Source organism: Rhinoderma darwinii, chromosome 7, assembly GCF_050947455.1.
Source record: "Rhinoderma darwinii isolate aRhiDar2 chromosome 7, aRhiDar2.hap1, whole genome shotgun sequence".
In the NCBI taxonomy this organism is placed as follows: domain Eukaryota; kingdom Metazoa; phylum Chordata; class Amphibia; order Anura; family Rhinodermatidae; genus Rhinoderma; species Rhinoderma darwinii.
This window is the reverse complement of record NC_134693.1, coordinates 63,234,655-63,247,864: the sequence shown is the minus strand read 5'-3', so window position 1 is coordinate 63,247,864 and position 13,210 is coordinate 63,234,655. Positions and strand designations below refer to the sequence as shown.

Below are 13,210 nucleotides of genomic sequence, written 5' to 3'. Positions count from 1 at the left end.
TATTAACTTTAATTAACTTTTTAATAACATTCATTCCGTTATTGTTCTATGCATTTTAAATTTATGCCCTTCACCATGTGGCGAAAATAACATGTTACCCTTATTCTATGGGTTGGTAGGATTATGGTGACACCATATATGTATAGGTGTTTTTTGTTTTACAACTTTTGTACAATAAAAATACTCTCAAACTAAAATATTTTGTTTTTGCATTGCCGCATTCCAAGAGCCACAGCTTGTTTATTTTTCCCGCGATGTAGCCATATGAGGGTTTTTTTTTTTCTGAAGCGAGATGTGATAACATTTTAGGGTACATGGGAATTATTGATTACATATTTTTTTAGGGGGCCATGGAAAAATAATAGCAATTCCACAGTTGTTTTTTTGCAGGGTTGTTTTATGGCGTTCCCCTTGCTGTTTAACCCTTTCCCGCCACAGCCATTTTTCAGATATTCACTTTTGGCTTTTCCTCTCCACCTTTTAAAAGCCATAACTTTTTTTTTATTTTTTCATCAATATTGCCATATGAGAGCTTGTTTTTTGAGGGACGAGTTGTAGATTTTCACGACACCATTTACTGTATCATATAATGTAGTGTGATACTGGAAAAAACAATATTTGTGGGGTGGAATACGCAAAAAACTGAGATTCCTCAATCTTTTAGTGGTTTTTACGGCAGTAAAAACAGCATGTTAACTTTATTCTTTAGGTCAATACAATTTTGGTGATACCAAATTTATATATATATTTATTTTTTTTACTACTTTTACAGGGAAAAAAAATGATTCTTAAAAATAAAATTAGAGTTTTGTGGCCATATTCTGAGAGCCGTAACTTTTTTATTTTTCCGTTGATTGAGCAGTATGAGGGCTTATTTTTTGCCTGCCAGCTGTAGTTTCTATTAGCACTATTTTGGGGTAAATATTACTTTTTGATCACTTTTTATTCAATTTTTTTGTGGGAGATGAAATGAACAAAAAACAGTGATTCCGTTGTTTTAAATTTATTATGGCGTTCACACTGTGGACTAAATAATGATATATTGTAAAAGTTCAGACTTTTACTGGTGCGGCGATACCAGTTGTTAATTTTTATATTTTTTAAATTGTGCTTCAGGGATAATGGGGAAATGTTTTTTTTTTAAACTCTTAATTTTTTTTAAATTAAAAAACCCCCTTTATTTTACTGTTTTTTACTTGTCACCCTAGGGAACTTTAACCAGCGAACGTTGGATCGCTTACATTAGTTTTGCAGTATATAATGCATTACAGTATATCGCCATACTGACAGTCTCCTATGAAGCCCTGCAAAGATGGCAGACCTGGGGGTCTTCATCAGTCCCCCAGGTTGCCATGCCAACCAACGGCACCCCACAATCGCATCTTGGGGGGCTGTTGGAACGTTACAGGGGGCCGCCCCCGTTTCTAGTCATTTAAATGCCACGGTCGCAATTTACCGGGGCATTTAATAGGATAAATGAGCGGGATTGTGCTTGAGCGAGATCTCGCTCGTTACCCTAAGGTGTTGGCTGTAACACACAGCCGACAGGCTCGTTCTATGGAGCGGGCTAACGGACTTACTCCCCGAGCTGACGTGTGCCGTATATATACACACACGTTTCAGTAAGGGGCTAAATAACATGTTAACACTATTGTTTTGGTCATTACAATCGCAGCGATACCATATTTTTTTTTTTTTACACTTTTACAAAATACTACTTTTTTAATCATTTTTATTTGACAAATATTTTTTTTCAGTCTTACTAGGGGACTTAACTATGCGATCTTTTGATCGCTTATATAATACTTTTGTATACTTAGTATACCATAGTTTTATAGGCAATAATACTGACATGCAATCTATTAGGCTATGCCTCTGTCATGGCCCAATAGACATATAGCTGGGGCAAGCCTGTGGGCCTTTGTTAGAATCCTGGCTGCCAAGGGAACCCATTAGCGGCCCACCATTATATTTGTGGGCTGCCGATGGGTAACAGAGGGAGTCCCCTCTCTCGGTAAACCACTTAGATGCCACGGCCGCTATTAACTGTAGCATCTAAGGGGTTAAATAGTCGAGATCGAAGGACATTTCAATTGCGACCATTAGAGCAGGCGTTCGTATATCATAAGACAGCCAAGCACCCACTCCAGCCAGTACAGGATACCCGTGCAGGACTTAGACTAGACCGCCGTGAAAAAGAGTATTGGTGGTCACTAAGGGGTTAAAGCACCTTGCAACACCAAGGCGCAATGCTCCTTCCTAACACAGCGCGGCATGCGGAAGCACGTGTATCTTGAATCCTCCTCCCTAGTTTCCTACTCTCTGTTTCCTCTGAGGCGCAAAGGTGAAGAACACAGAGGAGGACTCAATATACACGCGCTGCTGTCCACCACGCTGTGTAAAGAAGAAGGTCATTAAATAAGTAACAGTGCAGGAACAACCAGTGGGCGACTTTTGACCCCAAAGTCACTCTTTGCAGACTGCAGAGACTGTTGTTAATTGGGGGCAAAAAGGGATAAAGATTTAGGTGCCATGAACACGAACGTGCTTTTGCGGCCGCAATTACCCCGAAAATCCACGGGAGAATTTTGTGTACCCATCTATACCTATGGGGCCATGCACACGACTGTGGTTTCCACGGTCCGTGCATGGCCCAGGAGCCCGGACCGCAGAAAGAATGGGCATGCCTTATTACGGCCATGTTCTGCGGTCCGGGCTCATTGAAAATAATGGCCGCGGCCATGTGCATGGCCCGCAATTTACGGGCGGCTCGAGGCTGACACTCCGTGGCCGGCCGACCCGAAAATCACGGCCATGCACATGGCTACGGTCGTGTGCATGAGGCCCAACTGCATAAGGGCTATACAGAGAAAAAAGACATCAATATCACATCAGTATACAGTTAGGTCCAGAATTATTTGGACAGTGACACAATCCTCATGATTTGGGCTCTGCATGCTACCACATTGGATTTAAAATGAAACAACGGAGATGCAATTGAAGTGAAGTGAAGACTTTCAGGTTTAATTCAAGGGGTTGAACAAAAATATCCTGTGAAACGTTTAGGAATTGCAAGCATTTTTCTACATAGCCTCCTCATTTCAGGGGCTCAAAAGTAATTGGACAAATTAACATTACCATAAATAAAATGTTTTTTTTAATACTTTGTAGAGAATCCTTTGCAGGCAATGACTGCCTGAAGTCTGGAACCCATGGACATCACCAAACGCTGGGTTTCCTCCTTTGTGATGCTTTGCCCGGCCTTTACTGTAGCGGTCTTCAGTTGTTGCTTGTTTGTGGGTCTTTCTGCCTTAAGTTTTATTTTAAAGAGGCTCTGTCACCACATTATAAGTGCCCTATCTTCTACATAATGTGATCACAATTGTAATGTAGATTACAGCAGTGATTTTATTTAGAAAAACGATCAATTTTGACGGAGTTATGACCTATATTATATTTATGCTAATGACTTTCTTAATAGACAACTGGGCGTGTTTTACTTTTTGGCCAAGTGGGCGTTGTGGAGAGAAGTGTATGACGCTGACCAATCAGTGATCAATCAGCATCACACACTTCTCTCCATTCATTTACTCTGAACATAGTGATCCTGCGTTTTCCACTATGTGCAGTCACATACTGACACTTTAACGTTACTGAAGTGTCCTGACAGTGAATAGTTCATCACCTCCAGCCAGGACGCGATGTCTATTCACAATCCCGACACTTCAGTAACGTTTGTGTGGGAGTTAATGACAGCAAGCGTGATCTCGCGAGATTGCGCTGTAAGCTGTCATTTACAGCGAGATCACGCTTGCTGTGCTGTAAGTCCCACTCAAACGTTACCGAAGTGTCGGGATTGTGAATAGACATCGCGTCCTGGCTGGCTGTCCATTAACTCTCAAGGCACTTCAGTAACGTTAATGTGTGAGTATGTGACTGCACATAGTGAACAACGCAGGATCACTATAGGCAGAGTAAATGAATGGAGAGAAGTGTATGACGCTGATTGGTCAGCGTCATACACTTCTCTCCACAACGCCCACTTGGTCAAAAGCTAAAAAACGCCCTGTTGTCTATTAAGAAAGTCATTAGCATAAATCTAAAATAAGTCAAAAATGATTGTTTTTCTAATAGAAAATACTGCTGTAATCTACATTACAGCACCAATCACATTATGTAGGAGATAGGCCACTTATAATGTGGTGACAGAGCCTCTTTAAGCAAGTAAATTCAGCTCGATCGGGTTGGGATCTGGTGATTGACTTGGTCATTGCAGAATATTCTACTGCTTTGCCTTAAAAAACTCCAGGGTTGCTTTCGCAGTATGTTTTGGGTCATTGTCCATCTGTACTGTGAAGCGACATCCAATGAACCTTGCTGCATTTGGTTGAATCTTAGCAGAAAGTATATCCCTGAACACTTCAGAATTCATCCGGCTGCTTCTGTCTTCAGTCACATCATCAATAAACACTAGTGACCCAGTGTCTTTGGCAGCCATGCATGCCCATGCCATCACACTGCCTCCACCATGTTTTACAGAGGATGTGGTGGGCTTTGGATCATGAGCCGTTCCAAGCCTTCTCCATACGTTCTTCCTCCCATCATTCTGGTACAGGTTGATCTTTGTTTCATCTGTCCAAAGAATGCTGTTCCAGAACTGGGCTGGCTTCTTTACATGTTGTTTGGCAAAGTCTAATCTGGCCTTTATATTTTTGAGGCTGATTAATGGTTTGCACCTTGTGGTGAACCCTCTGTATTTGCTCTCATGAAGTCTTCTCTTTATGGTATACTTAGATATCGATACACCTACTTCCAGGAGAGTCTTCTTCACTTGGGTAGATGTTGTGAACGGGTTTTTCTTAACCATGGAAAGGATTCTGTGATCATCCACCACTGCTGTGTTCCGTAGACGTCCAGGTCTTTTGGAGTTCACGAGATCACCAGTGCGCTCTTTTTTTCAAGAATGTACAAAACTGTTGATTTGGCCACTCCTAACATTTGTGCTATCTCTCTGATGGATTTCTTCATTTTTTTCAGCCTAACAATGGTCTGTGTCACCTGCATTGAGAGCTCCTTTGACCTCATGTTGTGGGTTCACAGCAACAGCTTCCAAATTAAAATGCCACACCTGGAATCAACTCCAGACCTTTTACCTGCTTAATTGATGATGGATTAACAAGGGAATAACCCATGCAGCCCATTAAATAGCTTTGGAGATAATTGTCCAATTACATTTGGTCCCTTGAAAAAGAGGCAGCTACATATTAAAGATCTGTAATTACTAAACCCTTCCTCAAATTATGATGTGAATACCCTCAAATTAAAGCTGAGAGTCTGCACTTTAATCCCATATTGATTATATAACTGTATATTCAATATGTTTTGGTAAACATAAAATACCAAAACTTGTGTCCGTGTCGAAATAATTCTGGACCTAACTGTATGTCATATACAAGATTACATTGCAGTTAACAGGGAATATGATGTAAATTACATAGTCCAAAGGGTATAGGGTACCTTATATGGGCCAAGTTTTACAGGTCAATGAAAAAGTGCATAATGCAAACAAGTGGGTCTACAAAAGTGAATGGCATTGATAAACAGTGCATCAAGAATCTTTGCATATCCACAGAGGAAAGCAGGCAGGGAGTATTGCTTGGTATGCATAAATGGCTAGAAACAGATTATAAAGCAGTATGATGTAACAGACCAACAAAAGTTTGTAGTCTAAAGTGCCAAGTAGCAAATACTCCCAATACCCATTCAGAAAAGAACAGTCCCACTAGGTATCAAAATCCACGTGTCTTACCCACTGGTATAGTGTAGTCTGTGTGCCCAGGAAGCTTTCCTCTGTGGATACACAAAGATTCTTGTTGCACTGTTAACTAATGACATTTTCTTTTGTAGACCTACTTATTTGCATTATGCACTTTTTCATTGACCTGTAAAACTTGTCCCAAATTAGGTACCCTATACCCTTTGGACAATGTAATTGACATCATATTCCCTGTTAACTGCGATGTAATGTGGCATATGACATATATTGATGTGCTATTGATGTCCTTTTTCTCTGTATGGCCCTGATACAGTTAATATTGTTTGGATCTCCTATATATTTTATATTACCCATTTTTTGTGATTTAATAAAATTGAGATTTTTCTATTTTCATACTAATAATAGTGCATGACTCCTTGTTCTCTTTCTGGAGTTTCTATTTACGTTACTACTTATTACTTTGGATCTGTAATACCTTACTCAGGGATAACCTAGCCAACAATCTATTTGTCCTGTGAGACATATGTTTATTATAAAGCTACCATTAGATTATCTGCCATGAAATATTGGAGAACTTGCCGAATTGGAAAAGTATTTCTATTGAATATTTACCGAATGCTTATCTAGATCACGGACTGTGATTCACGAACCTGTATTCTTCATATATGGTGCCTTATTGTCCTTGTGGACTGTGCAATTACACGGATACTTATATCTTGCTGTGAGTTGTAATACTGGCCAGTAGGATGCATATAGGACGTGTATGTTTATAAAGAAGAAGTTAATGCACAACTTTTAATCAGAGATTTTTGTAATAGACTGGAATAATGAGGAAAATTTTAGTTTGAGTGCTTATTGTTTACTGATCAATTGTTTAGTGTATTTTTTCTATATATGTGGATGAGTTTTGAGTACCGTACGTGGATTTGTTTGTGTACTATGACTGGTTGGTGGTATTGTCACTATATTCTGTTTTTACGTTTTCAAAGAAAACTTAATTTTGCATTTTTCAGTTCAATTTGTCAAGCAGTTAAAGTGAATCAAACTAATGATGAGCCATGAAAGCCAAATTTCATGTGCCACTTTTAAAATATTTTAGAGCATTTTACTTATAGTTCATCAATACATGATACTAAAAAACATCCTAGCCTATAAAGTACGTACAATACATGCAGTAGTTAGGAACTATACAACATAAACCCATGTCACTATTTTAAGCAGATGCCATTGCAGTAACGGAACAGTCTTTGTGTCCCTTAAATATAGAAAAACAATATATGCTTAAGTATTTTAAATATCTAAATTCTAAAAATCAGCAATTACCATGTAGATCCAGATAAACCAGCAATATATGTAATACAGTCCAGAACTCCTGATTCAAACAAGGCCTTCATGACCCCAGAGAAGCCAACCATGGCACGGAATCCCCCTCCGGAGCCAAGAACTGCAATTACTGGGACCTAGTAAAAGAAGGAGAAAAAAACAGCAGATTGATCTAATCTGGCAGTGAAAGACTCATACTAAGGGATATCTGTACACGAAGGTTGGATTACTAATATTAGCCAGTGGTCTCACACATTTATATTTGAGAAATGTGAAATGATTCTCCCTTTGTAGCCACCTTAGCGTCTTAGTATAGTAGCTGCACTAAGCCTCTGTTCACCCTGCGTTCAAACACTACTTACAGCATACACGAAGGAAGAGTTCTGCCAAATGTATGCCACAGACGTACACAAGTCTATACCTATATGACTGCCACTGACGCCCATTGTAAACAACAACACATACACTGTGCGGTAAAGTGCTGAAAAGTGTTGTCAACTCAACTTTTCAATACAATTACTAAAAAGGTATATGGATGCATACCGGCCAAACACATGCCAAAAAAACACTATTTTCACATACGTTTGGATAATGAAAGTCTATGGGCACATTGGCACTGCTCCCAACGTTCTAATTCACATCACAGATACATCTAAGGATTGAAATAAATACTAATAAGTGACAAAAAAAATACACAAAAAGTAAATTTTCTTATTGTGGAAACCACTTACCCAAATGTTGAGTTTATCATTCTATTGGTCTAGAGGGAGATAGTGTTTATGTAAAGAATACTGTAAGATTGCAAAGAGATGTACGTTCACCTCACAGTGTAAATGTATAGAAAAAGTTGAAGTAACTGCAGATCTAATAAATTGAAGTGGAAATAACCCAAGAACAACCAGATTAATCAAAAGAAGTGTATCGGAGGTGAGGAGCTTAACCCCTTATTACTGCACATATTTGTGGGCTTAATGACAGGATGCTTATTTGTGATGTACTGCTTGTACTGGTTAAATGGCTATATCTGATTTTATTATGCTTTGCGTATAACATTGCTTAAAGGGGTTGGCCACATTCTAATGACCATTCCAAAACGCCCTACGTTGCTGTCACACAGGCAACTATAAATACCCCCGTCATCCAGCCCTGTGATTCATTTCAGGGCCCCCTGCTGCCCCTGGGACTGCTTGGTAAACAGCGCACAGTGCGATTATCAGATCCATAGATACCATAGCATACATTCAATATAGCGGCAGTCAGGTGACTTGGCCGCGTGACCACCTTCCCGGCTGCCTGCTCTTCAGGGCTAACACAGAAGATTCTGCGGCCCGCATCTGCGCTGAATGTATTTAGCCATGGTTCAGAATGACACAGAAAAGCAAGCAGTGTGGAGACGATCCACTGTTTACTAAGCCTTCTAGTAAGAGCAGGAGGTCCAGAAATGTAGCGTAGGGGTAAGTGATGGGGTATTTACAGTTGCCTGTGTCAGAACACAGCAACTTAGGGCGCTTTAGAAATTTCATTAGAAAGTGATCAACCCCTTTAATTAGGGGCACTGTGTCAGGGCTACAGCCTCAGACACAGTTGGCTAGGGGATATTTAGGATATTTTTATAGTTTATTATTTTTTTTTATTTTCTTATTATTTTGTTATTATTTGTTTTATTGCCACAATTTTTTTAATTATCGTATTACAACCTGTCCACCAATGAACTTTGAGGGACATTTTTTCTTATATACTAAATTTTTGCCCTGTAACTAAAGCTGCCAAAGCAGCACCAGTTACAAGGGGAACCAGCAATCACAATCGGGGCTGTGTTGGGGCTAGTTGGACCAAGCAGCTCTGTCTTATGACAGTTCTTCAGACACTGCCACAACCTCTATTGTATATGCAGAGCTCATTGAGTGCTGTGTAACACAGATCGAGAAGGCAGAAATGTAAAAAAAAACTTTTCTGCCTTGTCTACGGTCTCTTCCACCAGGACACGCACTGTACAGTTGCTCCACATAGCTGCTATTGACAATATGGCACACACGTAATTCCCATTCACACACAGGTAAGACTTCGCTGCCATGGTGAAAAAAAACCAAAAAACATAGCCCTACTGTCCACTAACCATAGCAGAAGTTCTGGACTATTGTGAATGACAACCTACATCTTTAGAAGTGGAGTACAAATCTTTGCTCTGTTCCGGTCCTAATAGTTTCTTTATTCCATTGATAACCGTATGTTTTCGGTTCTGACGGAAAACTTTTTCTTGATCACATAAAGCCATGCTGAATCTCAAATCAGAGGACGAACTGCATACAAAAAAAAGAAAGAACTTATTATTTTGTTATTTAAATAATCTCTGAGTGAAACATAGGAAATATGAGCCAATAAATATACTAGTGACATGCATATACACAGGCAAAGGGTAGAGTATTGGAAAAAAGTAATTGGAAGCACAATACACACACATCTGCACACGACCGGGCCCGGGCACATCCAGCTGTCGACGGCCGCAGGCAGCTACCTGCAATTGCGGGCTGTGCTCCCATAAAAAGTGTGGGAGCGCAGTCCGTAAAAAACAAAAAATAGGACATGTCCTATCTCCTGCGGAGCCTTTCTATGGCACGGACACCTTCCCGTAAATATACGGGAAGGTGTCCATGGGCAATAAACGTGAATGGGTCTGTAATTACAGATGAATTCTACGGTCGTGTACATGGGGCCTTGTGTTCATCCTGTGTGTTCTACAAGATGAAAGTTTTTTTACAATTTGGCCGGTTCCTCAGTACTAATAATAATAATCTTTATTTATAGAGTGTCAACATATTCCGCAGCTCTATACAGTTGGGAAGTAACTAACAAGTAAAATGACAAATAATCAAAACATATGAACACACAATGAGACAAAAGGAAAGAGATCCCTGCCCATAAAAGCGAACAATCTAAATATGGCAGGAGTGACAAAATAGGAACAAGGTGCTAATGTTATCCTGGGGACCAGCCTCTTGTGTTGGCCAAGGGAATATAAATAAATCTGCATTAACCCTTCATTCAGCCAGTAACTGAGCAAACATGTATATAAAGTGAAGAGCGATGCAAAAGGGGTAGCTAGTTGAGTTAATAGATATTTGTGACCGGGTCAAGTTTTGTATGGGCCATGAGCTACGGCTATGTGGTATAAGTCTGTTTAAAGAAATTAGTTTTTAAGGCACGCTTAAAACTTAAAAATGCTAGGAGCAAGTCTAATCATTCGGGGGAGAGAGTACCACAGAACGGGTGCAGCATGGGAGAAGTCCTGCATACGGTGAGAGTCATAGGTCATTGGCTGAACAAAGAGCAGGAGTAGATTGGTAAACAGAGAGGAGAGCGGAGGTGTATGAGGGTGCAGAACTGTGCAGAGCTTTGTAGACTTGGAAAACATTTTTAAATTTAATTCTGCAAGAAATGGGTAAACACTGTAAAGAGCCCTGGCCCTGGATTAGAGTTTCAGCGGTGTCATTGGTGAGGTTGGGATGGATACCATAGATTTTTATTAGGGGAAGGTGACAGGATTTGGCAATAGATCAAATGTTGGGAAGAAAGGACAGGTCAGAGTCCAGTATAACTCCAAGACATTGGGCCTGATGTCTAGAGATGGAGACAACTTGTTTAGGTGAAGAAGATGAAGACGAAGACTATATACAAAGTCCAGCAGCACCAGCAGCGTGTGGGTGCAAGCTCAAAGGGACAGACCAAGTCCCAGATACACAGAAATCCAAAGAATTAGCAGCAACTCCAATATAAAGGGTGAAAAAGTGGGTACTTAATGCCCATATCTATCTATCTATCTATCTATCTATCTATCTATCTATCTATCTATCTATCTATCTATCTATCTATCTATCTATCTATCGCCTATAAACAAGGTTTTGTCCGTGCACGCGCTGTGAATGCTGAATGCAGCATTGTTGACACTACACACAAGTACCGGGGCATTGCTAGCAACCAACCAATAGACTCGTTTTATGCCGAGCACGCGTAGTTGGTCTATTTATAAACAGAGCACATTGAGCACATTGATTGTGAGTACATCCTTTTTAAGATAGGTTCCATTGTTATGTTGATAATTTAAATGATTGGATTATACATATGAGGCTAGAGGAAAGGGGTCCTCAACAGGCAGACCGCGGTCCGAAACCAGACAGCGGACGCCAGTTGTCCGGACCAGTGGCGTCGCTAGAACTGGACATCCCTGCTCCACCATTCACCAGGCTACATGCAGCACTGTGTGGCACGATCTACAACGGGGTGTGTGGCTCTATCTACAGGAGGGTGTGGCACTATCTACAGGGGACATTGTGCACTATCTACAGGGTCTTAGTGGCACTATGGGGGTGGCACTATCTACAAGAGGGAACTGTAGGGCACTATCTACAAGGGACATTGGCACTATGTAAAAGGGGCATTGTGAGGGATGGTCTACAGGGGGCACTGCATGGCAACTATGGGGGTGGCACTATCTACAAGAGGGAACGGTGTGGCACTCTCTATAAGGGACATTGTATGGCACTATCTACATGGGGACAGATAAGCCTCAGATTTCTGCTGCAGATCCATGAGTCGGAATTGCCTATGGCAAATCCGATACGTATGAATATAGCCTTACTGTCGGTGCTTAGATTAGAGCTTCACCTGATGGTAGACCCAGGTAAATGGACCTTCACTGAAAATAGTTGAGTACCCCGCTATAGGAGATATTTTTACAAATATAATGGTAGTTTCTCCTGGCTCAAATACCCACAATATATCTTTCAAACCGGAGCAGGTAAAACTAAATTGGTTATGATCCAACAAATACCCTAAATGACATATATAAAGTACAGTTAAGTTTACCGCTCAGACGGCACTGGTAAGGTAACAGTCCAATATCATTCAGTATGGGCTCTCTCCCAGAAAAATGCAGTGGACAATCCGCAATCCAATGAGGGTGTGGATGGTAATTCTTATCTATGTAGTCCCACAGAGCTCTATATCATCTCTCGACTAACAGAGAACTTCTGGTAGGAAAAGGGTCTTATGTCTCTAATAGATGGAAAAATTAAGACACATAGTGCAACACCCTCTGAAAAAAGATTGCTCCACGCCAAGTTTAATCCATACTCCCAGAAGTAACAAGAAATAAAAGCATCAAGGTAAGTTAAAATCTCTAAAAATTTCTAGGCAGCACGCCAAACACTCTCGCCCGAAGTGAGTGTGTTTGGCATGCCGCCTAGAAATATTAGAAACGTTAGACAGCCCGGCACCTGCTCTAGCCGGCACTGGACACCGTGAAAAGGCGTTGCTGTGCATAAGTACCCATAATGACCGCTGTCAAAAGTTGTATTGGCGGTCATTAAGGGGTTAAATAGGTTTTACAGGATGAGAAAAACATAGCTACTTTCTTGTAGAAACCGTACCACATGTGTCTATGTGCTGTAACTGGTATTGCAGTTCAGCTTTATTGGCGTGAATCTGGCTGAGCTGCAATACCACACAAAACCGGTGGACAGGTGTGGCACTGTTTTTAGAAAAAAGTAGCCATGTTTTCTAGGCGGCACGCCAAACACTCTCGCCCAAAGTGAGAGTGTTTGGCGTGCTGCCTAGAAATTGTAAAGATTTTTACTTACCTTGATGCTTTTATTTCTTGTTACTTCTGGGAGTATGGATTAAACTTGGCGTGGAGCAATCTTTTTTCAGAGGCTGTTGCACTATGTGTCTTCATTTTTCCATCTATTAGAGGCATAAGATCCCTTTCCTACCAGGAGTTCTCTGAACGTCGAGAGATGATACAGAGCTCTGTGGGACTACAGGGATAAGAATTACCATCCACACCCTCATTGGATTGCGGATTCTCCACTGCATTTTTCTGGGAGAGTGTGTCCATACTGAATGATATTGGGCTGTTACCAGTGCCGTCTAGGAGATATTTTTAGTTTGGATGAAGCAGATTGAATATATTTCTATATTTGTGATAAAAACAGTTCATCATTATATAACATGTGACGGTTGAATTGATGAATTGTAACTATTGGTTATTACTCATATAAATATGTTACGTTTGTAATTTTCACTTGAGCTTGAAAAAAAAACCCAGCCACTGTA

The 13,210-nt window shown here is 40.5% G+C and overlaps 1 protein-coding gene across 1 annotated transcript in view; it reads right to left on the bottom strand.

Annotated features, from left to right (window-relative positions):
- PLA2G4A (phospholipase A2 group IVA) overlaps positions 1-13,210 on the bottom strand; it is a 142,528-nt gene that overhangs the window by 62,346 nt on the left and 66,972 nt on the right. The window contains exons 7-8 of the mRNA XM_075832258.1: positions 9,255-9,399; positions 7,100-7,236 (exon numbers count right to left, since the gene is read on the bottom strand). Coding sequence (XP_075688373.1) covers positions 7,100-7,236; positions 9,255-9,399 — 282 coding nt within the window. The remainder of the gene's footprint in view (positions 1-7,099; positions 7,237-9,254; positions 9,400-13,210) is intronic.